Genomic DNA, 22,719 nt, shown 5'->3' with positions numbered 1-22,719 from the left:
TAATTTTTCGGTCCAAGAGGGATATGGTTCAGAAGTTAAGTCGAGTTTCTGAAGACATAACATTCAAACCAAAGCTAGTGTGAGTGTAGTTTAGGATGAGACCCGAAACCAGTGAGAAACTGTCCCACACAGGAAGCAGCTAGAAGCGATGTGGTGAGCAAACAATCCTGAAATACAGTGACATTCAGTAAAATGGCAACATGCAAAATAACCCCTGATAATGCGTTCGGGTCCTGAAGTTAACATTTCACAATTTGCCTGTGACTACATGCTGCGTTAATCAAAAACAGTCACTGTGTTGTGTCTTTCTTGCACAGTTAAAGTAGAATAGAAACCTCATCATGCCACACAAAAGGTACACACAGCTGCTCCCTTATTCACACAGGGTCACAACAGAAGGTAGCTCTATCTTTGATTTGACAGATTTTTACACCAGATTTCCTTCCTGACACAACCCCAAAATGATTCGTGCCTACTTCTGCAACAGAACTGAAGATCTGCTTGTGAGGTGGCTGTGCAAACCACTAAACTGCAGACAGACACAAAGAAATTAAAGAAAGAAAATAACAGAAAGAAAAAGACTGCTGAATGCCAAAACACTTTCAGTGGGTTCCATAGAAATGTCTTACCACAGATTCAAAAAGCATATTTTTGTATTGTCTGACTCACCCTGGTGGATTTGTCCAAAAGGAACTGATACGTGTTGTGTGTAGCCTGGGAGGCCTCAAGCTCAGTGCGACAAAGTGCCACCAGGTAGTCTTTGACGTGCTCATAGATTCTGCCGTCCAAGGCCTAGAAGACAGACAGAGAAAGACAGGAACCAGGGGTTACACTGAAGCATGGATGAATTCAATGTAATTCCACAATCCTTAATAATAAAGCAGAGAGGACAAGGGAATCAGGAGGAGACACTAAGAAATAGACAAAAAGAACAGAATGTGAATAAGCGTTGCTAGTTTGTCGTAAACTCAAATTAAATCTTGTGTTTAGATAGCCATAAATGTACTGTGATTTTGTTACATAATCTACTGATGCACGTCTATGTTTAAAAAATCATATTTGAGGTCCATAGTCCATAGATTACACTATAACTGATTGACAGCTCCCTTGCTTTTGTGTTATTTTTGTTGCATTTGTTGGGTGGGACAATTTCCTCTGTTAATGATTGTTTCTGTTATTGCATAAGCTACTGTGTAGCAGGACTAAATCAACGGAAACGTCTTGTGTGGAAGGTAATTTCAAGCTTTATTTTATGATAAATTTCACTAGAACACACCCCAAAACATGCAAAATACATACAGGACATACAGTCAAATTGAACAGAAATAGAGTCCAGCATAGCAAAGCCCACTTCTGTTACAAACAAACACGCCTCACTCGCATCGCCGCCTCCCATGGCGTACTGTATATTATAACTTTAAATGCAGTATATGGCATGTTTCCATGGGCCATTAAAAAGGATTTTATGAAAAACACTAAACTAAAAAAGGAAGAGGTGAAAAAGTGAAGAGAAAGATGGTGGGAAAATATAAAGAGGTGAGAGGGAGGGAACGAAGTCACAAGAAGGCCCAAAACCACGCAGATGTTTTTATTTAACAACTGTTAACATTAGCATTTCTGATGCACGGATGTAAAGACATTTTAATGAAGTATGCAGTCCAAGTGAACAGCCTTTCTATGGGCAGCCGGGATACTGCTGCCAAGCTGTAGGCAACGCTGCCAAACAGACAGAGAGCGGGGCTAACGGAGGGGAGGAGGAGAGGAAGAAGAGGGGAAGGGAGAGCATTTTGAAAAGGTATAAAAGGTATTAGTGGGTGAGAGCAAAAAAGAGAGACTTACTGAAAAAAATGTGTTTATGGGACACGAGTGTGTGTGTGAGTGAGTATGTGAGTGTGTTCTTTGGATGGTGTTCTCACAGCTGCAGAGGAAGGTGAAGGGGTTCAGATTCCAATTCAACAAAACACAGAGAAGGCACACACACACACAGACATCAGTGATCAAATGCTCAGAGACACACACATACACGCACTCCTCTGGCCAAAGTCTCAGAAACGTGCACACACTATTCTAACCAGCGGATCATTTAGGCCAAGTCTGCAGCCTCCAGCTAACACCTACGTCTGTCTCCTTCTTATACAGACAAACACATTTAAAAAAACAACATAAAACCCACAACCCACAGCATTCACACACAACACAGCCTCAAAAACAATGGGATATTGACAAGGACATTATGTCATTAAGGGTGGGTTGCTGGCTGACTTCTCTCTAAATGTTCCCTCATCATTCTGGTCATTTCCTCCTCCCCCTTTCTTCTCTTCCTCCCCTCCTTTTTTCATCCATTTACGGTAGTGTTGAAATGAAGTGAGTCAGCTTCCAGAAAAAGCCCCGTCCGTCCCTATACCATGGTCAGTGGATGTGTGTTTATGTGTGTGTGTCTGCGTTTGGGTTGAATGACTGCATCAGTTGGAACAATAAGGGCAGCACAGGGGAGCAGACGGGGCAGCAGAGGTGCAAGTGTGAGGGTGTGTGGTTGTGTGTGTCAATGTCTAGCCGGCAACTTTAAAGACCGACATTAATAACAGCATATACTGCTGACAGCAGAGGGAGACGTTGAGCAGTCGGTTCTTCCTCTGCCCTTTCACTAACGCTGTCGCATTGACAAGGACGGCTCACCTATAAGATTTAAGTTATTACCGCAGCCTCACTACAACTCTCAGTACAGTCAGTATTTATGAAGGGAAGATTTGATCTAAACAAGGCTATCAATTACAAGTCTCCTCACCTATCATCCCCAGAGAAACTATTCTATTATCCTTCAGTCATCTATTTCACACTTAATCATTTTCTTTTCTCAGATGACCTAGGAAGGAAGGAAGCCGATTCTTACCACTATAACTCATTTAATCTCAAACATTTCATGGGATAACTACAATATCTGTTGAACATGGAGATGAAAAGGCCCCAAAAGCATACAGGAATGCATTCATGGAAAAGATTTCACGCCTTCCTTGAACTGCAGAGAGAACTCATACATTCACAAGTGCTGATATTTTCAGGTAAACACCACAAATGAATCAGCACAGGAAGGAGAGGGAGGACAGACAGCTTGCTTCCTTCTAGCAATGTCCCTCATTCTCTGTGTGTGTTTTCATGCGCATATTTGTGTATGTGCATATTTCCCTGCAGTCCTGTCCTTCTGTCACAAGAAGCTAAGGATCTATTATTCAGAATGGCCTCGTAGTATAGATGCTCATGCACGCCTAAGGCAGAGCATGCGAGAGTGAGGAGAGAAGACAGAAAAGAAGATGGGAGAAGAAATAAACAAGGAGTCAAAAGCCAAGAAACAGAAGAAAAAAAACTTAAATTTTATTTAATATTATTGAAATCCTGAGTACATACCATTTAACTGATGGTCAGACAAATGAGAAAAACAAGAGCAATAAAGCTGCAGATGTAAAACAGACCAACATGTGTGTCCATAACAGAACTACCATAATCAGTCACGCCTGAGGATTTTTCATGCTGAAGAATTAAGCAATTGTCAATCAGACGCTTTCCAGATAGTACTGCACAGTGGGTTAAAATCTCATTATGCTTTTCTATGTTTATAATTCCACAAATTTTAACAAGACACCCAACACCACTGGCTGAAATGCAGCTTCAAACCATGACAGTTTTACCGATGGCTGTAGACACTCACTTGTCGTGCATTTTCCACTCTGGACTACTGATTCTCAGTCCAGTTGTTGTGAAATTTGGCACATCTTTTTCTCCCTTCCTTAACAATGTTTGTTGACAGCCACCCTTTCTACTGAGACACTTCTTTTGAGGCTTTAGTGAACAGTAGAGAATAGACCAATTGAAGTGTCAGATGCATCTCTCAGGTCCTGGGTTTGGATTTTTCACATTTCTTTAAGAAATAACTTTCAGATACTGTTCATCTGCTATAGGCAGTTTTGACACACCATGCTGAGATATGCCAAGTTTTCATCTAATAGTTCTCTGGAAATCACTTGTTAGAGCAAAAATGCTCTAACGTGTCTGTGTTATCTTTGGCATTTTTAATAGATTCAACACAAGAAACTGGAACAAATGATGTTTTGTGACATACTACTAGTAACAAATTGCTTAAAAAATGTAAAAATTGGTTTCTTTTCATCCCTTGAGTTAGGTTCTGTTTTGTGCTTGAATGTTTCATGAAAATGGTCAAGTAAAAGTAATGGACTGAAAATTTGTGAAAAAGCAGCCAGAGAAACTTGAAAAAGACCTTCAGACATCCTGGAGAACTATTGCTCGAGAACACTTTAAAAATTCCAAGAAATTCTGGCTCTTTGGAGGCAAAATATAAGGAAACATATGATGTTTCGAGACTTTTACTTTATGTGTTGTATCTGTGAGCATGTTAGCCCATGTTTGTACAACAGAGTAGCTAGGCTGTAAGTGAATTACAGACTGGGATTTTTGTTTGTGTATTTTCATACAGATCATAATTAAAGCAGTATCACAACTGAAACAGCTCAGCAAGATATTATTGTGTCTGATTAAGACTGGGCTTAACCACCTTTTGTATTCAATCATCTTAGCAGTTTAAAATAAAAGATCAAAGACAAAAGAATGTCTTTTTTGATATTCCATCAGCTGAAAATGATAATTTCCTGCCCACCGATGATTTGGTTTAAGTTGACATTAGCATGGCTCACTTTTCTTCACATAAGCCCCTTTCAAATCGTAAATCGGCACAACGCTGCGACTTTCTTTGAAGACTCAAAACTGTGAAATCAACACTTTTTCGTGTGTGATATTTCCCTACCAGCTATTTCACTGACAGTGAATGGGAGTCTGACTTTGTGGACTCATGAAAGGAACACATTTTCCCAAAACAGAACTTAGATTCAAAGCTCCCCAATTTATATTCTGAAAACAGAAAAATGCTTCCTCATTCCCGTCCAAAAAAAAAATAAAAAATCCCTCCGGATATTATCCAAGGGAGGCTCTTAAGTCAGTACTTGATCTAGTAAAGCAAAATATTGCAACAGCATTAAAATCTCGAGTCTTTAATGTTGGCTTTGTGTTTTCACTTTCACACCACTTACCTCATTCATTTCCTTTCTTTCATCTTTCTATATTTACCTGTATGCAGTGCAGCAGATCTGTATGGTAGTACCGATCGTGGTGAGCATTGGCAGCAGCTAGCGTTAGCAAGTAGTCATTCCTGGCCTGTGTCGCCTTTGAGTTACAGTCACTTCTTTTTGCTTTCAACTTCAAAAAACAGACAGAAAAAATGTGTATAGTGTTACTACTTGTTTTTAAATAATTGTTCAAAGTAATACATCTGAAAGCCCTGCCTAAACAAGCCGCTGTTATGTTTCAGGTTCTTACCTTCACACTTGCTTTCTGTAAACTAATTCTTGACTGAAAAAGACCCAGTTTAGACCTGAAAAAGACAAAAAACAAAACAATAATAAGTATCTAATTTTATTTTATTTTTTTTTTAAACACTGTAAACTTTTTGTGTATTCACATTTTTAAATTTAACATGTCAAGTAAAAGACGACAGAAGGGAAGATCCAAGGATTTCTACCACATCTCCATCCTCTGATTCGGACCAGACTTTATAGACGAACCCTGGCCTGAGCAGAGCGAGACTTGACAGTGATGAATGTGAGCCTGATCCAGACACTCATTTGTATCAATGACAGAGAGAGCCTGTCTCCTCCCGGCATGTGTATCCGTGCGCATGAGCGCAAAAACATTAAAAAAAGCATGTTTATTTCGATTAAATCTAACACTCGCCGATGCAAATGCTTCAGTGTGTAATTTTCTCTGCCAGTTCCCCGCACGAGAGTACCTGTAAAATGCTTCTACTTAAGTCCTACTTTACACCCCGAGTGCTGTTAAAAATAACATTCACACCAATTTATTCCTGTGTGTTCCTTGTGCCTCGCCATTTTTATCCTCTCAAACACACATGCATGTGCATACTCTCCAATAATGGCACACAGGCGATACAGTTATTTCCATCGCTGCTACTTTCTACTGAGCGATGGAGAACAGAAAAGAGTAGATTGGCCAATCGATGTGAGCGCAAACCAAGGGTTGAGAATTCAATGAAGTGAAAATGTCACCATAGCTACTGCTACCAAGGGATGGGAGGAAAACAACACTCATCAGCTCCAGATCAAACTCTGGAACTAATTGTGAGACTGCAAAGCTTCAAGATTTGAATTCTTAGAGCAGAAACAGGTCAGGTGGCTGTTCAATCAGAAAGCCTCTTAAGCTTGGAAGGTAATAAAAAAGTAAAGGACAGACACCAGGGTCACAGGAAAAAAGTGCTTTCAATCAACATCAACATTACTCTCTATATATCTGCTGGAGCTATGCTTCAAATTAATTAATAATATCAAATTAACATCGTTTAGATGTGGTTAGCTGATTCATCAAAACTAAAGTCAGTCAATGTTTCCACACTATTCTTTACTGTTCCTCTGTTGTTGTTTTCATGTCTTTTCGTCTGTATTTTTTCTCTCTCTTTCAAACACCTGTGTATGTTTATGACTGATTGCTTCTTTCATCCTCGATGACAATGTTTTTCCCTTTCTTTATCTCTCTCCAAACAGAAACACACACACACATTCTCCTTATGAGGTTAACCAGCTTCACTCTCTTGATTACATTCTCCCTCACCATGGAGACCATCTGTTTAGTCACACCATTTTTATATATTTACCAAGAAGTGTGGTAAATTAAAGAAAAATCCAACATAAAGTTTCTAAGTAAGACAAGTGTAGGGAGACAGGATTTACCACCAGTAGACTTTGGGTGTGACTTGATATTTAGGAGGACTCTTCTCTCATTTTGGTGTTATGATACACGGTTGTGTAAAGTGCTCTCTTGAGCTTTATTCACACAGGCCTAAACATCCTTCAGTGACCCACAGGCAGTAAATAGGTGAAATGGGTCTCAAAGAGGTGCTACACCGAAAACCTTGCAATGTCTTTCGTTGCTATCAGTTTGCTGCAGTCACCTGTAGGTTCCACAGAAATGAACTAAAGCTAAAAAGTGTGGCGCAATCTACGCTATATTGCTAAAAGTATTCCCTCGCTCACCCAAATCAATGGATTCAGGTATTCCAGTTACTTCCATTGCCACAGGTGTATAATATCAAGCCTCTAGGCATGCAGACTGCGTCTACTAATATTTGTGAACGAATGAGTCGCTCTCAGGAGCTCAGTGAATTCCAGAGTGGTACCGTGATAGGACACAACCTGTGCAGTAAGCCTAGCACTGAAATTTCCTCACTACTACATATTCCACAGTAAACTGTTAGTGGTATTATAACAAAGTGGAAGCGACTGGAAATGACAGCAACTGAGCCATGAAGTGATGAACCCTTCCTGTTCCAACATGACTGCGCACCAGTGCACAAAGCAAGGTCCATAAAGACATGGATGAGTGAGTCTGGTGTGGAAGAACTTGAATGGCCTGCACAGAGTCCTCATCTCAACCCGCCAGAACAACTTTAGGATGAATTATGAGTGGAGACTGCGGGCCGGCCCGTCTCATCCAACATCAGTTTCTGACCTCATAAATGTGCTTCTGGAAGATTGGTCAAAGGTTCCCATAAACCCACTCTTAATCCTTGTGGAAAGCCATCCCAGAAGAACTGAAGCTGTTATAGATGCAAAGGGTGGGCTGACTGACATCATGTTAAACCCTATGGGTTAAGAATGGGATGTCACTCAAATTCATATGCATATGAAGGCAGAGGAGTGAATACTTTTGGCAATATAGTGTATGAATGTTTTCTTTGTATAATTGTCTTTACCTTAAAATATAAAGCACCTTGAGGCAACTGTTGCTGTGATTTGGTGCTAGATAAATACAATTGAATTGAACTGAATGGTAACCATCAAAGTAATAGTTGGTTGAAATCTGTTGGTCACATCAATGAGATGAATTGAGAAATCAGTGTCTTCAATGCAAACAAAACACAACCCTCAAGCAATCAAAGCAATCCCAAAGAGGTTTTTGGTGCCGCATCCTCTTTGCAACCGATTTCATCTAAATCTGGTAACTGCACCGCTCAAAATCAAAGACAATAAAAAAATTAGAACAGCTTTGTATTGATTTGCAAGTGGACCCAACTCGTGCCAGGCAAATATGTGCCCTCCACAGCATAACAGGGACACCAGATCCCCTCACTGAAACTGACTTGGCAACTACCTGAAAAGCCCTACACACACACACGTGCACAGTGTTGCGGCAGACTTACTTCGCCTCGATGTCGGCCTTCTCTCGTATAGCGTGGGCAACCTGCTCGCAGTCGTAGTATTTTTTCTTAGCTTTGGCCAACTCCTTCACTGACTCCTGCAGCTCTGCTTGAATGCCGCTCAGCTGATCTATTGTCTGTGAAAAGGGAAAAAGACAACAGGCATATGTTTGAAGAACAAGCAGAACAACATGAAGTTAACTCTGAGCAAGCACATTGGAAAGATGCAGCAGCAACAGAGCACAAATACTGCTTCAGGAAAAAAATGACCAACTCACCTTTTTAAGCTGCTGCTCCTTGTACAGTCTAACAGTCTTAGCGGGCTCTGATACTTGACTCTTGTAATTGTCGCATACATTGAGCCTGGACTGGCTCACCTGGACTGTACCTTCTAAATAGGACCTCCACACTGCATACACATTCCTAGTAGGAGAGAAAAAGCACTGAGTGCTGGAAAGTTTCTGCAGCTGGATTATTTAATTAATCCAATATCCATTTGCTTGGATATTGGACATGTTTTTTAAAATGTGGGTTTTAAAAAAACTTTGTGAGCAGGGAACCACAAGGGGAGAAAATTTGTGTCGCAATGCATTATTTCTGTTTGTCAGAATAACTTAGATCCAACTTCAAGTCTTCTATTTCAGTGCCTCTGTTACAGTAAATAATGACTCATAACTGTGCTGTAGACCATGACGATTTTTTTCTAGAATATTGAACGACTCCAGCACAGTATAATTTCAGCCTTCATGTGAACACTGCAGCTGAAATAAATTTGTAGATGATGCAAGAAGACAAAGTAGCTTCCAGCTCCTAATTTTATGTAATATGTGCATTTTTCTGTGTCATATGCACACACACAAACCTACCTATAGTCTGTTCTCTGGTCATCAGGGTTGATTCCAGGCCAGTCTCTCTTTAGGTACTGACTCGCTAACTTTTGCAGAGCCTGAAAGCACAAGAGCACAAAAATGGGGAGCTGGGAACAATTAAGGACCATCTAGCTCCTATTGTCTGATTAATGAATCCCTGCCAAATCCCCGGAGAAGATGCTTTTGATGTTATAGGAAACATGCAGACTGTTAGAATAAAATGAATTACAAGTTTGTGAACTGCACTGAGTCAGCTCACTTGCACCCAGTCATTCAGATGAGAGAAACAGTGTCTAATGTTTGGAATTCATAGCGAATAAAATACATTCAAATCTGCAACTTGACAGAAAATGCATTCACTGTTATCATTATGCAAGAAAAAGGAACGTATGGTGAAGATGGGCGGTTGGATTTTTATTTCTGTACAGTGGATGTTTTACAGTTTAGTTTGGGTATCAGTGCACAAAACAATAGACCGGCTTTGTATCAGTAAATCCGAGTCAGTTCCCGAGAAACCTGAGGGCTACAAGAAAGGGTAACCTACATCTTCCAGACTGGGTCACTGTGTCAGTAACAGTGACTCACAAACGCTCTGTCCTCGTGTCCCTGTGTTTACGTTCGTAGGGATGGGTAGCCTTAATAAAAGAATCCCTATTAAAATACAGTCAAGACAGTTTGAGTTTCAAGGTAAATACTCCAATCCTCAAAGCCACCTTCTTCCCTTTATCTTTTTTATCAAGCTTCCAGATCTGCATGTAAATCTGATATCATTCCTCTTTACAAATCTCCTCCTTGTTATCCTAAATCACCAACACTTCCCTCTCTCCATGCTTCACCCTTCATCACTTACATTATGATTCTCAAAAGGCCTATTTTTAAATCTAACTATTGCCCCCCCACAATCCCCTTACACCCAATTGCATTTACACATATACACATCCCTTCTGTGCTCTTTTTTTCTAATACCATGCTATTGAGCTCTCTTTTACTTTTGTCTCTCTCATTATAACATACTCAACAGAATTACCCTGTATCTCTCTTTCTCATCTTGCTTTTTTTCACCTTTCACAGATGGTGACTGAGGCCATCAAAGAACAGTTCTTTCTCTAGTTTCCTGGACCAGATATTTGTTTCCCTCCAGCTGACACACAAGCTTGTGTCCTGGGGGAGACTGTGGCCTAGTGACCCCTGGCATCCACTGTCTAAAAACCTCATAAAGAAAGGGAGAATAACTCTTTTATGAAGAAAAAAGAAAAAAAACAGCATTATCTCCTAAATGTCTCAACTGGAGTGAACTAAGCATGTTTTGTAGTACATGACATGCAGTGAGTAGATTAATAAAGAGAGTCCAGGTTTAGTTTTATTATCTATTTGTGCCTTTATTTTGCACAAATAAAGGAAAGATAAAGAAACAGCAAAAGCAAAATAAACAAATGGGCAAGATTACTGGCATCAGCAACCTTGTGTCATGAACACATAAAGATCAAGAACAGTCATCCTCGCTCTCTTTTTCTCACTCTTACCAACAGGCTGCAGTGGATCTGGATGGCACTTTTACTTTGAAGCCAACATTCTCCATTTCTGGTTTGTGTTGGACTTTTAACAGTTTCACTGTGGCAAGTAGTTTACAAGTATTTGCAGATAAGTCAACACCTTCATGCAAACTATGGGCAACCTTGGGAATCTGCTAACTACTAATTGCAATTAGGTTTTCGGTTCAGCACCATATACCCTTTTACAACAGATTTCACACTAGTGACGGCAACCTCCAGAAGCCACTCCCCAACTGGTTACCAGGAAGTCACTTACCAGTCTAGGCCTTCGTGGTTAAGGCTTTAGCAATTGATTTCACACCGACGATTACCAGAACCCTTCACAGCTGGTCAGGTAATATTCATTTTCACATAGCAACCGGTGGTCACCGACTGCTGCCTGAGGCCTCAAAGAAATCTCTCTGAACGCTAAACTGCTCAAACAGTCTGATTAGACACTCATCTGCAGAACTTTCCAATACCAACAAACTAACATTCACGCCCACTTCACATGAGGATTATCCATCTGTCCAGCACAGTGAAGACAGGCTGCGTTTGAACCTCTCTTCCTTTTTCATTCTTGTTACAACTCCACATCTCTTGTTACAGTATCACATCTCTCTGCTACTGCAGCTCTTAATCCACTCCACACTGAGGCCACCCATATGGAAAAGTAACGGAGAGAAACATTGTACTACCAGATGGGATTCTAAATTTTTTTTTTGTATTTCTTTTCCATATGTGCATCCATAACAACATAAAGAGCTCCGGATTTCTGACTTGATCTGTGGTTTGTTTCTAGCGAAGAAATTCTTTGCACTGCACTGTAACAGCTAGGAGATAGAGGATGTTATGCCATAGAACCGTCAATAAAGCTATTAAACTACATTTTGACCTCCAGCTGTCTTCAGAATGAAGACAACCCATCACTTGGGTAAGAACAGGACATTCTTACATTCAATATGAACCTGTGGGCAAATTCACACTTAAACAAATCTGAACTTACCATTTATTTAAAGGTGAGAGTGCCTTTGAAAGCAAGCCAAAACATAAAGTTGCAGGAGTAGCCATTTCACTATTAGACATTGACCACCTGCATGATTGACCACCTGCATGTCCTTGCTCCAAACCTTTTTTTTATGCCAGCACACAACTTGGACCCTCTTAGATCAGCCTACAGAGCTGTTATCAGAGTAAGAGCAATGACTGAATGGTGAGAAGGACACTGACTGACTGATATGTGAAAGCTTACCTAAGGTGCTCTTGGCCTATTAGGAGGATGCTCTTCAGTTACTCCTGGCTCATCTTTTTATTCCAACTGCTCTTGCTACAGCCTCTCTTCCCCCCTTCCTCTCTATTTTCATGCAGTATGCTTTGTTCCTTTCCATTTTTTTCTCATTCTCTCTCTCTCACTCTCTCCAGCTTCCTTCTATTCATTTTCTACAGGACATCTCATCCCTCCATCCTCCTTTCTCTGCTGTCATCACCTGACAACCACCTGAACAGCATGTTGCCATAGCAACTCCTCTGCCCTCCCTATGTGGTCTTGGTGAAGTAGAAATGCTCCCTTTAGTAGTTAGTGTGTCTTTATGTGTGTGTATGTCACATTCACACACACACACACACACACACACACACACACACACACACACACACACACACACACACACACACACACACACACACACACACATCCTGTTTTTGTGATCAGAGTGGCAAAACAGGGTACCCAGACTGGAGGATATCCTGTGTGTGTGTGTGTGTGTGTGTGTGTGTGTGTGTGTGTGTGTGTGTGTGTGTGTGTGTGTGTGTGTGTGTGTGTGTGTGTGTGTGTGTGTGTGTGTGTGTGTGTTAGAGAGAGAGTAACAAATCGTTGACAAACAAAGGAAAATTGAAGGAAGAAGGAGAAAGGCTAAGTTCTGCGTATTTTAGGCATATGAGCTAGTAGGCTTCGCTAAACATCCAGTAATTACACTTGTTATTATAAACATGTGAGTTTGCACACCACTTTTAAAGTCATTACCTCATGTAGGGCATGTGAAAAGGTGAAGGACTCACCCAACTGGACATTAAACTGTATTTAACCAGCCAGCTCGTGTGATGTTCAGGTGCAGCGATTTGTGCCAGTGTGAGAAAAGAGCAAATAACAGCCACAGCTAGCGAGAGGTCGCCCTGCGATACGTATCATGAAAGCTCTACTCATCCAGCACCTAAATCAAACACAGCTCTTCCAGTACCCAGAATGCAGCTGATGCATCACCTGCCGTGGACTACACAGAACTACCACACAGGCTGTATTGTTAGGGACAGATTATTTGCAACTGTTTGAAATTTTGACAGTCCCTGTGTTACTTTGACAAGAAGTAAGGCAATACACCAATAGCCTTGCAGGACTGATCAATTATTTTTGATAAGTGTGTTTTGAGAACACTCCTGTTTTTAGAGCTGCAGACTAGTGCTTTATTTACTTAGTATCGATCTGATACCAAGTAAATACTGTACCAGTATTGCTGAGTTTAAACTCCGCATGAGTTTGTAAATCACAGCTTAAAACATGAGGTTTTGAATGTAAACACATAAGAATTAGCATATTTCAATATGTTTGGGCTAGTAATCATTTTATTAAACAATGCACATCCTGCTACATCTCTCTCTCATCTCTAGAGAAAAATGATATCATGGTGATAACTGGTCTTTTTTTCTTCCTCAATCCCATTATCTTTATCACTCAATAGCTCTTGTGGTGAATGACTGATTGTTAAAGTTTTATTTGGCAGAGTGTCTGGAAATCAGATGAATATGAGCTCTGAGTCAGAGTAAAATGAGCATGATAAAATGATTCCATATGCTGCAAAAACAAGCATCAAAAACTAGCTTTTTATAATGTTTGTCTAATAATAATGCTAGCAGGTAGCATGCACCCCATACTCTGACATATTTAGCTGACTCATAATAGCGTGAATCCCCCACGAACCACCGCACTCTCCCTCCCAACAATGCCCAGAGTGGCTGTGTGAAAGAGGTACTGATTACAGGACAAAGTGTGATGACACAACTGTTACTCACTGGTAGGAATGATGACTGTACTTTATCTAAAGTATTAACGGTCGCACCCAAAATTTGTCCGGAGGGCTTTAAACTCTCAGAAATAACTCATGATTACACTTGAGTGACTGCAGAAAGAGGAAGTGATGTCACCCAGTAAGAGCATATGTTAAAGTTATAATCTACAGTGGGGCAAAAAAGTATTTAGTCAGCCACCGATTGTGCAAGTTCCCCCACTTAAAATGATGACAGAGGTCAGTAATTTGCACCAGAGGTACACTTCAACTGTGAGAGACAGAATGTGAAAAACAAATCCATGAATTCACATGGTAGGATTTGTAAAGAATTTATTCGTAAATTAGGGTGGAAAATAAGTATTTGGTCACCTCAAACAAGGAAAATCTCTGTATGAATGGCACCTGTTTGAACCCATCATCTGTATAAAAGACACCTGTCCACAGCCTCAAACAGTCAGACTCCAAACTCCGCCATGGCCAAGACCAAAGAGCTTTCGAAGGACACCAGGAAAAGTATTGTAGACCTGCACCAGACTGGGAAGAGTGAATCTACAATAGGCAAGCAGCTTGGTGTGAAAAAATCAACTGTGGGAGCAATCATCAGAAAATGGAAGACATACAAGACCACTGATAATCTCCCTCGATCTGGGGCTCCATGCAAGATCTCATCCCGTGGGGTCAAAATGATCATGAGAACGGTGAGCAAAGATCCCAGAACCACACAGGGGGACCTGGTGAATGACCTGCAGAGAGCTGGGACCAAAGTAACAAAGGTCACCATCAGTAACACACTACAACGGCAGGGAATCAAATCCCGCAGTGCCAGACGTGTTCCGCTGCTGAAGCCAGTGCATGTCCAGGCCCGTCTGAAGTTTGCCAGAGAGCACATGGATGATACAGCAGAGGATTGGGAGAATGTCATGTGGTCAGATGAAACCAAAGTAGAACTTTTTGGTATAAACTCAACTCGTCGTGTTTGGAGGAAGAAGAATACTGAGTTGCATCCCAAGAACACCATACCTACTGTGAAGCATGGGGGTGGAAACATCATGCTATGGGGCTGTTTTTCTGCCAAGGGGACAGGACGACTGATCCGTGTTAAGGACAGAATGAATGGGGCCATGTATCGTGAGATTTTGAGCCAAAACCTCCTTCCATCAGTGAGAACTTTGAAGATGAAACGAGGCTGGGTCTTCCAACATGACAACGATCCAAAACACACCGCCCGGGCAACAAAGGAGTGGCTCCGTAAGAAGCATTTGAAAGTCCTGGAGTGGCCTAGCCAGTCTCCAGACCTCAACCCCATAGAAAATCTGTGGCGGGAGTTGAAAGTCTGTGTTGCTCGGCAACAGCCCCAAAACATCACTGCTCTCGAGAAGATCTGCATGGAGGAATGGGCCAAAATACCAGCTACTGTGTGTGCAAACCTGGTAAAGACCTATAGTAAACGTTTGACCTCTGTTATTGCCAACAAAGGTTATGTTACAAAGTACTGAGTTGTATTTTTGTTATTGACCAAATAGTTATTTTCCACCCTGATTTACGAATAAATTCTTTACAAATCCTACCATGTGGATTCATGGAATTTTTTTTCACATTCTGTCTCTCACAGTTGAAGTGTACCTCTGGTGCAAATTACTGACCTCTGTCATCATTTTAGGTGGGGGAACTTGCACAATCGGTGGCTGACTAAATACTTTTTTGCCCCACTGTATAAGTGACTAGCAGTTTCTATGCTTCACTCATCCCTTCACAATTTCTTTGTTTAGTTTATTACTCGTCTGTTGGCTGCAGTCCTGCTAAACACAATCACCTTGATACTTCTGCCCGGTGTTTACTCCCTTTGTTCCACTCACTTGTTTTCTCCTGTCTGCGTCTCTCTCACGTTTGCCCATTCTCTAGCTGCCTTCTCTCCCTCTGTCTCTATCTGATTTCTGCCTGTCTTTGCATCTCTGCCTTTTCAGCCCGCCCTCACTTTCTTAACTACTTCCAAGAACAATATACTTGATTTCCTCTCTCGTCTCATCCAGTCTTCACTCATCTGCCCCCAAAGCTCTCTGTTTCTTGTTTATGTGTGTGCAGGGCTAGCTACAGTAAAGTAAGGGAACAGTGAGTGGAGGCTAAATTGAATAGAAGCACCATACAGGACAGTGTAAGAATGTGAGAGAACAGGGAGATAAAAGAGAAGCTGTCACTTTCTTTATCGCAGTCTCTCCTTTTTCCTTAGACTTCTATTAACCTTGAAATCAATGCAAATGAAATAGTATAACAATATCTAATATCAGACACATTAGAGATAAATGCATGATTAACAAGACAGCTACAGTATAATGGATGTGTGCATGAGATCATGTTACATACAGTTTGAAGACAGTGTGAGAGCACTATATAGAGGTGAAACAGTGAAGAAGGAAAAAGAAAAAAGTAAAAAAAATAAAATGCAAAAGCACTAGTTTCAGTTTATTTACAATATTCAGATCTGATGTTTACACTGAATCTGGTTCTGCTGCAGGTTTCTTCCTGTTAAAAGGGAGTTTTTCTTTCCCACTGTCGCCAAAGTGCTTGCTCATAGGAGGTCATCTGATTATTAGGGGTTTTCTCTGTGTTATTGTAGGGTTTTGATTTTACAATATAAAGTGCCTTGAGGCGACTGTTGTTGTGATTTGACGCTGTATAAAACTGTAATAAAACTGAATTGAACCTAAGAACTCATGTATGCTTTTTAATTTAATTTTATTTTTGTCAGAGAACACAACATAAATCAATAATAACCAATAACATTAATGCTGATTTAGCACAAGTAACAGTAAAGCACAGCAGATACAGAGCAGCACAGAAGGCATGCTTTTTTGGGCAGTACAGTGAAGTATGACCCCAGCCTAAAACTATTCCAGTAATGCTGATCGTGGGAGGGAGAATAAGGGACAAACAGCTAACCCTTACATGCTAACCCGCACACTCAGAAAACATGGAGCTTTTGATGGACAGCTGGTAATTGTGGCTGACTCCTGCGCAGAGGGTGGGTGGATGTCTGGTTTGACACATTGAAAGGACAAAGGTTAAATTTTCACTTTCATTCTCGCTCTGTTGTCCTCCTACATCTCCCAGCTCTCAACTTTTTTCTTTAGCTGTTCTGTTAAGGGGTCATGTCCGTTATTCCTCTGCCTCACTGAAGGCTGATTGGCTTTATTTTCCTGACTCACCACCAGGGGTCAGCTACCTGAGTGTCTGGCAGAGAGACAGACGAGAGCCAAACCTTACATGCTAGTAAAATCCTATTGTGAGAGGAAAAAAGGGGGTGGGTGTGTGGGGTGGGGGGGCGTCCTGTTTGCTTATTTGATCTTGAAACAACATCTATTTGCCATTCATCATACATTTATATAAAAAAAGAAAAAGAAAAAAGAAACACTACACTCCGACATTCCTCCACAAACACACACCTACAATTAGGAGGGAATCTATTGTCCTACTAAGTCAGGGGGCTGTTGCTAGGCAACCTCTATTTCTAAGGTGAAAAAGACAGCGCTGAGGGAGAATAGTGAGAGACAGGGAAAGCTAGATAGAGGGAGGGATGTAATGAGCGTCTGAAAGTAGGAGGAGGAGGGGTTGACCACAGGAAACGCTCACTTAATCATTCAAACCGCATGCAAATAAAGACACTCATCCTCTAACACACACAAACAAGCACTTTCCTCTTTTCCTTCTCTCTCCTGCCATCCTCAGTCCATGTATATGCATGGTGAGGATACTGGTGCTGCAAAACAAGGGTTGGTTGTATGGACAGCTGCGAGGAGGCGTATCTGTATGTTAATATGTGCTTAAGAGCAAGCCGGGTTATGTACTAGAATGGTTTTTAATGAGCTCCGGGAGGATTTTTTTTTTTTTTTTTAGCTGGGAACATTTCTCAGTGACTGTATGGATGCGTGTGTAAATGTCATGGGAGCTTATGCAGAGCAACATCAAATACAATGGAAATCAGACAGTCTCACAGTCTTGGCTGGAAGCGCTGCTTGGCTTCTTCTTAGACACAACTTAACTAACGCTCAGTATCACAAGTATGCTGACTCAGCCTTCTACTGGGAATTGTATTTTGGTTTTTTCATGTGTCCCAACAAATCAACAGTAGACTACAAAGTGGATGTCTCGTGGATGAAAATAATTTCATGGTATGTAAACAGCTCAGCCATGTTTAAAATGACAGTGGTGTGAAAAAAGCAGCTCTGGAGTGTTTCAGTATTATTACTACTGTCAGAAGTTGAGGTAATGCACCTATCAGCTGTTTGCAGGCCACAATTAAGGTACAAAAATAGAAGAAGAAAGCCTCGCTGACTACCAGATGTTGATAAAATGTGTTGTGACGTAAACAGGAGAAAAATGCTGAGCCAAAAACTACTACAGTCGAACAAAAGTCCTGTGTGGAACACAAGAAATGAAAATGAGGACCAATGCAAACTCTCCTGCACCTAACCACTGTTATGTGAGAGTGGTTGTGGGAGGGTGGGATCATCAAAGAATGATTCCCAGTGAATCTGAATGGTGCTTTTGCTTAAAATGTCTATTCCTTCACAATGAGAATCAGTCTCAATGCCGCACCTAATAGTACCTTTAAATAGGACTTCAAAATGTGCCAGGTTTCTTATAAAATTGTCTGTTATAATCAAACTATTCATCAAGTGTTACTGAATGAGTACTTTAGTCAAACTGGCTTCAGTAAGAAAAAGAGCTTTGAAAAGACATTTGTGTATAATCTAAAAGACCGCGCATGTCTCAGTTTGGATAAAGGAGTTCTCATATTGAAAGCCAACCTATTAAAGAAGGCAATTGAAGCCATTTTCATGAACAGAGGTGCAAGTGAGACAGCAAATCACCATCAGATTGGACTTCAGGGGGTCTTTAAACTGCCAGTTTTATAGTACAAAGCACTTTGTGACGGGTGACTGCACCCATGTGAGAATCATGCAAACAACTGCTTTCGGTGAATTCACTGCAAGCTGCAAGTGGAGCTCCACTCAGTATGTTACTGAGTGGATGCCATGCTTAATTACGTGTAGCAACCTTTTTCCGTCTTATAAGAACTGTAGCTTTTTATCAAACAGGAAACAGAAGAGAAAGAATATACAAAAGAAACAGGGGAAATAAACAGCGACACACTTGCCAATAACTACACAGGAACAAGGGAAGTGAAACCAAATGTGGCCTGCAGCACATGTGTGAGCTTTTAATCATCTGAAGAATGAATCAAAAAGAAATCTGAAAGGCTCACTTTGGAAAGCTCTTAAGTTAAGCAGGCTGCCAATGCACTATGTACGTCCTTTCACTTCTTTTTATATTCTTTTGGGGTTTTTTTTACTGGGAAATCTAATAAGTATAAATCTATAGTTTTCACTAGCACAGACCCTCTGCAAACAGTGGCATAGATGACTGTCATTTACTTAAGGTTAGTCAATGCTTATTAGAGTATTAATTAAACTACAATATATAATATATTAAATTACATTTTATTATCTCAATTTATTAGAGATAAAGCCCTGGATGAAAATTAAATTACACATGCAAGGCCTCAACACAGACAGCACAGTACTTCTACTACCAAAGAGGTCAAAATTAGAAAATCAAGGTGCAACTGAAGTGAGAGCAAGATAAAAGATTGAAGTAACAATAATTCTTGACAGAGCTGTCACTCATCCACTCCGTCAGCTGGTTGAGGTGCAATATTTGACTCACAGCCCTGGAACTGCGTTATTATTACTAATGACGTTCTTATGTGCTCAGATAAATGGGATTATTTTAGTTCTGCTCAACTGATCTGCAGCCTTTAACTCCACACATCGTGCCTTTCTAGTTGACAGATTATTGAAAAGGATTTCGTCACGCTTATCTGAGAGACACTTCAGAATCCATACTAAGTCTTCATCAGCTCCTCTGTTCTGCGGGATCCCTCAAAGCTCAATCCTTGGACCAATTATGTTTTCATTGCATACTATATTAATCCTGAATCATCTTGAGAGCATTGCTTACCTGTATTTTTCTGGTAATCCAACAAAAGGCTCTGCTACCTCAGTCAATGTTTCAGTGCTATTAGTGATTGGATGTCTTCAAAATTCCTCTGTCCTAGTAAAACTGAGGCTCTTGTGTTCCAGTTCTGCTTCTCTATGGAGACTGTTCTTTACTTTAGCCCTCACATTAGCAACATCACATCATATGATCAGAGACTTGGTGTTATTTTTCTCCATCTTTGGGCTTACAGTCTTGTTTCTTTTATCTAACAAACATCTCGCCCTTATTTCCATCCAGTGAAACTTCGAATTCATTTTTAAATTATTAGTTACATATAAAGCCCTACATTGCAAGTCTCCTGCATATACAGCAACAATGCTGACACCTTATTCCACCAGTCAGCCTGGCTGGTCTCTAGAGACTGCTCCCTGATCCTATTTTAAATCTAGAGGCTTCTGTAGCACCTACACTTTGGAACAGCCTTCCCCAGCCCATCAGTTTTGGCTGAATCAGTGGTTTGCTTTAAACTTAGAATGATAGAATGATTTTGGGTTTCTGTACAAACCAAAATTTTGTATGGAAATATGTAAATAACAAACTACTGTAAGACCGTAAACTTGTATGTACCTTATTCTGGGATACATACACTTCTATGTTTTAAAGTGGTGCAACCTCCCTGCTTTTACTCTGGTTGCTACCAAGCTGCACCAGTTGTGAGCTGTAGCAGGGAAACGCTCTGGGATTCTGCTTTGTCGGACTTCTTTCAAGTTTCAAGTGGACACTTTCCATTTTCTAAAGGTGATTTTGAGAATCTCCTAGCAATCAAAGCAATCACAAGCTGTTTTTTGGTGTAGCACCCCCTTTGTGATCAAGTTTACCCAACGACAGCTAGCAAACCAAAAAACCAAAAACCAATCAACAATTGGTCAAGTAATACACATTTTTCCAGAGTAACTGGAGTTTGGGAGGGGGTTGCCAACCAGTCTCTAACCCTCTGTGACTGAGAAGTAAGTACATCCTTTTTGAATATCATAGCATTTTATATTAATTATTGTGTAAAGGATGACGAAAAGCGCTGTGAACAATGAATTTGGTCCAGAGGTGATTGAGAAGATGGAGAAGCTGAAGATATTTAAACAGTATATAGTTTTTGTTTTAATGTATGGGTTCCTATATTTAGCGACAGTCCAGCCAGACCTACCTGTGCATAGTCCCGCTCCAGTTGTCCTTTCTTCAGACTATAGCTCCTGCAACAACAACAAAAAGAAACTTACTGAAATGTACAGAGGATAAATGAAACAACAGATAGATTCATAATGTATATATCACAACAGATAACATGTAGGAATACAGATAGCAAATAAATCATCATCAAAAGCATCAAGGCCTATTGCTTTGTTACACAGGAGGCAGAAAAAACAGACCTGATGTTTATTTTCAGTGACAGTTTGTGTACTGTGTTCATTATGATGAGAAAGCACAAATGCTGCAATCCCACCGAGTATGCCAGGGGAGAGCTTGGTGACCACAACATTATGCAAGGATGGAATTACCACTCTCTCTTTATTTCTCAACGACTCTTTCTAAAAATACCTTCTGAATTTATGACCCACACAAAGCAACCTTTCCCCTCGCCCCGTTGATGTGAGTCAACAACATCCTGGAGTTGAAGAGACAGTGAAAGCTCTTATCACAGCCCAATGTTATGCAGAATTAAAAACATAACATTACATATGTGATTACACAAACAGATACATATTTTGGCCATGAATGTGAATGGACAAAGCATCATGTACAGTTGATTGGATCTAAATATTTTTATATATATCTCACTATGCGTGTGTAACATGTATTCTCGAGTTAAATGCATAGTTCATCAGATGCGAGCCCAGCTAACTAACTCAACACCACTTTTAAAGCTTTTTACAAATCTTATCACATTTTTCACTGTGATTTATTTCTTAGAAACTTGCAAGGGGCTTTCTGTGGATGGTTACTGGAGCTGTTAAAAAACAGTTATTACAGTACAATAGCTCCATATTGGAAAAATGTGTCTTCAAATCAAATCAAATTCAAATTTTATTTGTCACACACACACAACCATACACAGTATGACATGGGGGTGAAATGCTTGTAGCTGTACAATGCCCGTCTTATATTAGTTGGCACTAGAGCTGGGCGATAGAACGATAACGATATGTATCGCGATATAACTTTTACTCGATAGAGAAATTAAACTATCGCGATAGACCTCGCCGCTCTTGTCCTCTTAAAAAAAAAAAAAAAAAAGGTCAGCCAATCCAAATTAAGTAGCGCTGAGCCGAACCAATCACAGCCGCAGCGTCACGTCACGTGACTTGTTACATACAGCACAAGTGCCAAGCCGCACATGTGTATTTGTTTGGGAAGCAGCCAGCCACCGTACCGCTCGGATAATGGAGGAAATGAGTGTGCCGACTAGAAAAATCAACCGAGCGTGACCGAAGGTTACCGAAGAGAAAACAGATGATGGTTCCAATGCCGGAGAGATTGTCGAATGGAAGAGCCATAGAAGTTCCGTATTGTGAAGGTATTTCGGCTATTTCAAGTCTGACAAAAAACAGAGTAGCGTGCACTGTAAATTGTGCCGAAAGCAAGTCTGGAAATACAATAAACTGGTGCATGCGTCACACTGTGCGCCACGTTATTGTTTCGGTGAAATGAATTTCTACAATACTGTTACTGTTAATTCTACTCTCTGCAGTGTTTAAATGCTTACATATACACACAGTTACTGTCCGTCCACACATACGACTCGGTTCTGCTTCTATGCCCCAGCTTTGTTTACTTTTTCCCACCGAGGCTTCTAGACTTCTGATTGGCCAACATTTCTGCACGGTTAGGAATCTAGCGCCACCTGCTGCTTTGGCATGTTCATAGCAGCGTTTTCCTTCATTTCTGCCTTTATGTGTGGACGGGATTATTTTTTAAAACGAAAACGGAAAATC

The 22,719-nt window shown here is 40.6% G+C and overlaps 1 protein-coding gene across 2 annotated transcripts in view; it reads right to left on the bottom strand.

Annotated features, from left to right (window-relative positions):
• The window catches only part of fchsd2 (FCH and double SH3 domains 2), an 88,537-nt gene that overhangs the window by 47,119 nt on the left and 18,699 nt on the right, over window positions 1-22,719 (bottom strand). For both annotated transcript variants that reach the window (XM_085379344.1, XM_085379345.1), the window contains exons 3-9: window positions 20,934-20,979; window positions 9,139-9,218; window positions 8,551-8,695; window positions 8,276-8,409; window positions 5,383-5,437; window positions 5,134-5,262; window positions 670-792 (exon numbers count right to left, since the gene is read on the bottom strand). In XM_085379344.1, coding sequence (XP_085235470.1) covers window positions 670-792; window positions 5,134-5,262; window positions 5,383-5,437; window positions 8,276-8,409; window positions 8,551-8,695; window positions 9,139-9,218; window positions 20,934-20,979 — 712 coding nt within the window. The remainder of the gene's footprint in view (window positions 1-669; window positions 793-5,133; window positions 5,263-5,382; window positions 5,438-8,275; window positions 8,410-8,550; window positions 8,696-9,138; window positions 9,219-20,933; window positions 20,980-22,719) is intronic.

Source organism: Rhamphochromis longiceps, linkage group LG14 (genome assembly GCF_057381845.1).
Source record: "Rhamphochromis longiceps isolate RC_006_pf linkage group LG14, R_longiceps_female_GT1.1, whole genome shotgun sequence".
NCBI lineage: Eukaryota > Metazoa > Chordata > Actinopteri > Cichliformes > Cichlidae > Rhamphochromis > Rhamphochromis longiceps.
The sequence above is the reverse complement of the archived record's forward strand: the minus strand, read 5'-3'. Positions and strand labels throughout refer to the sequence as shown.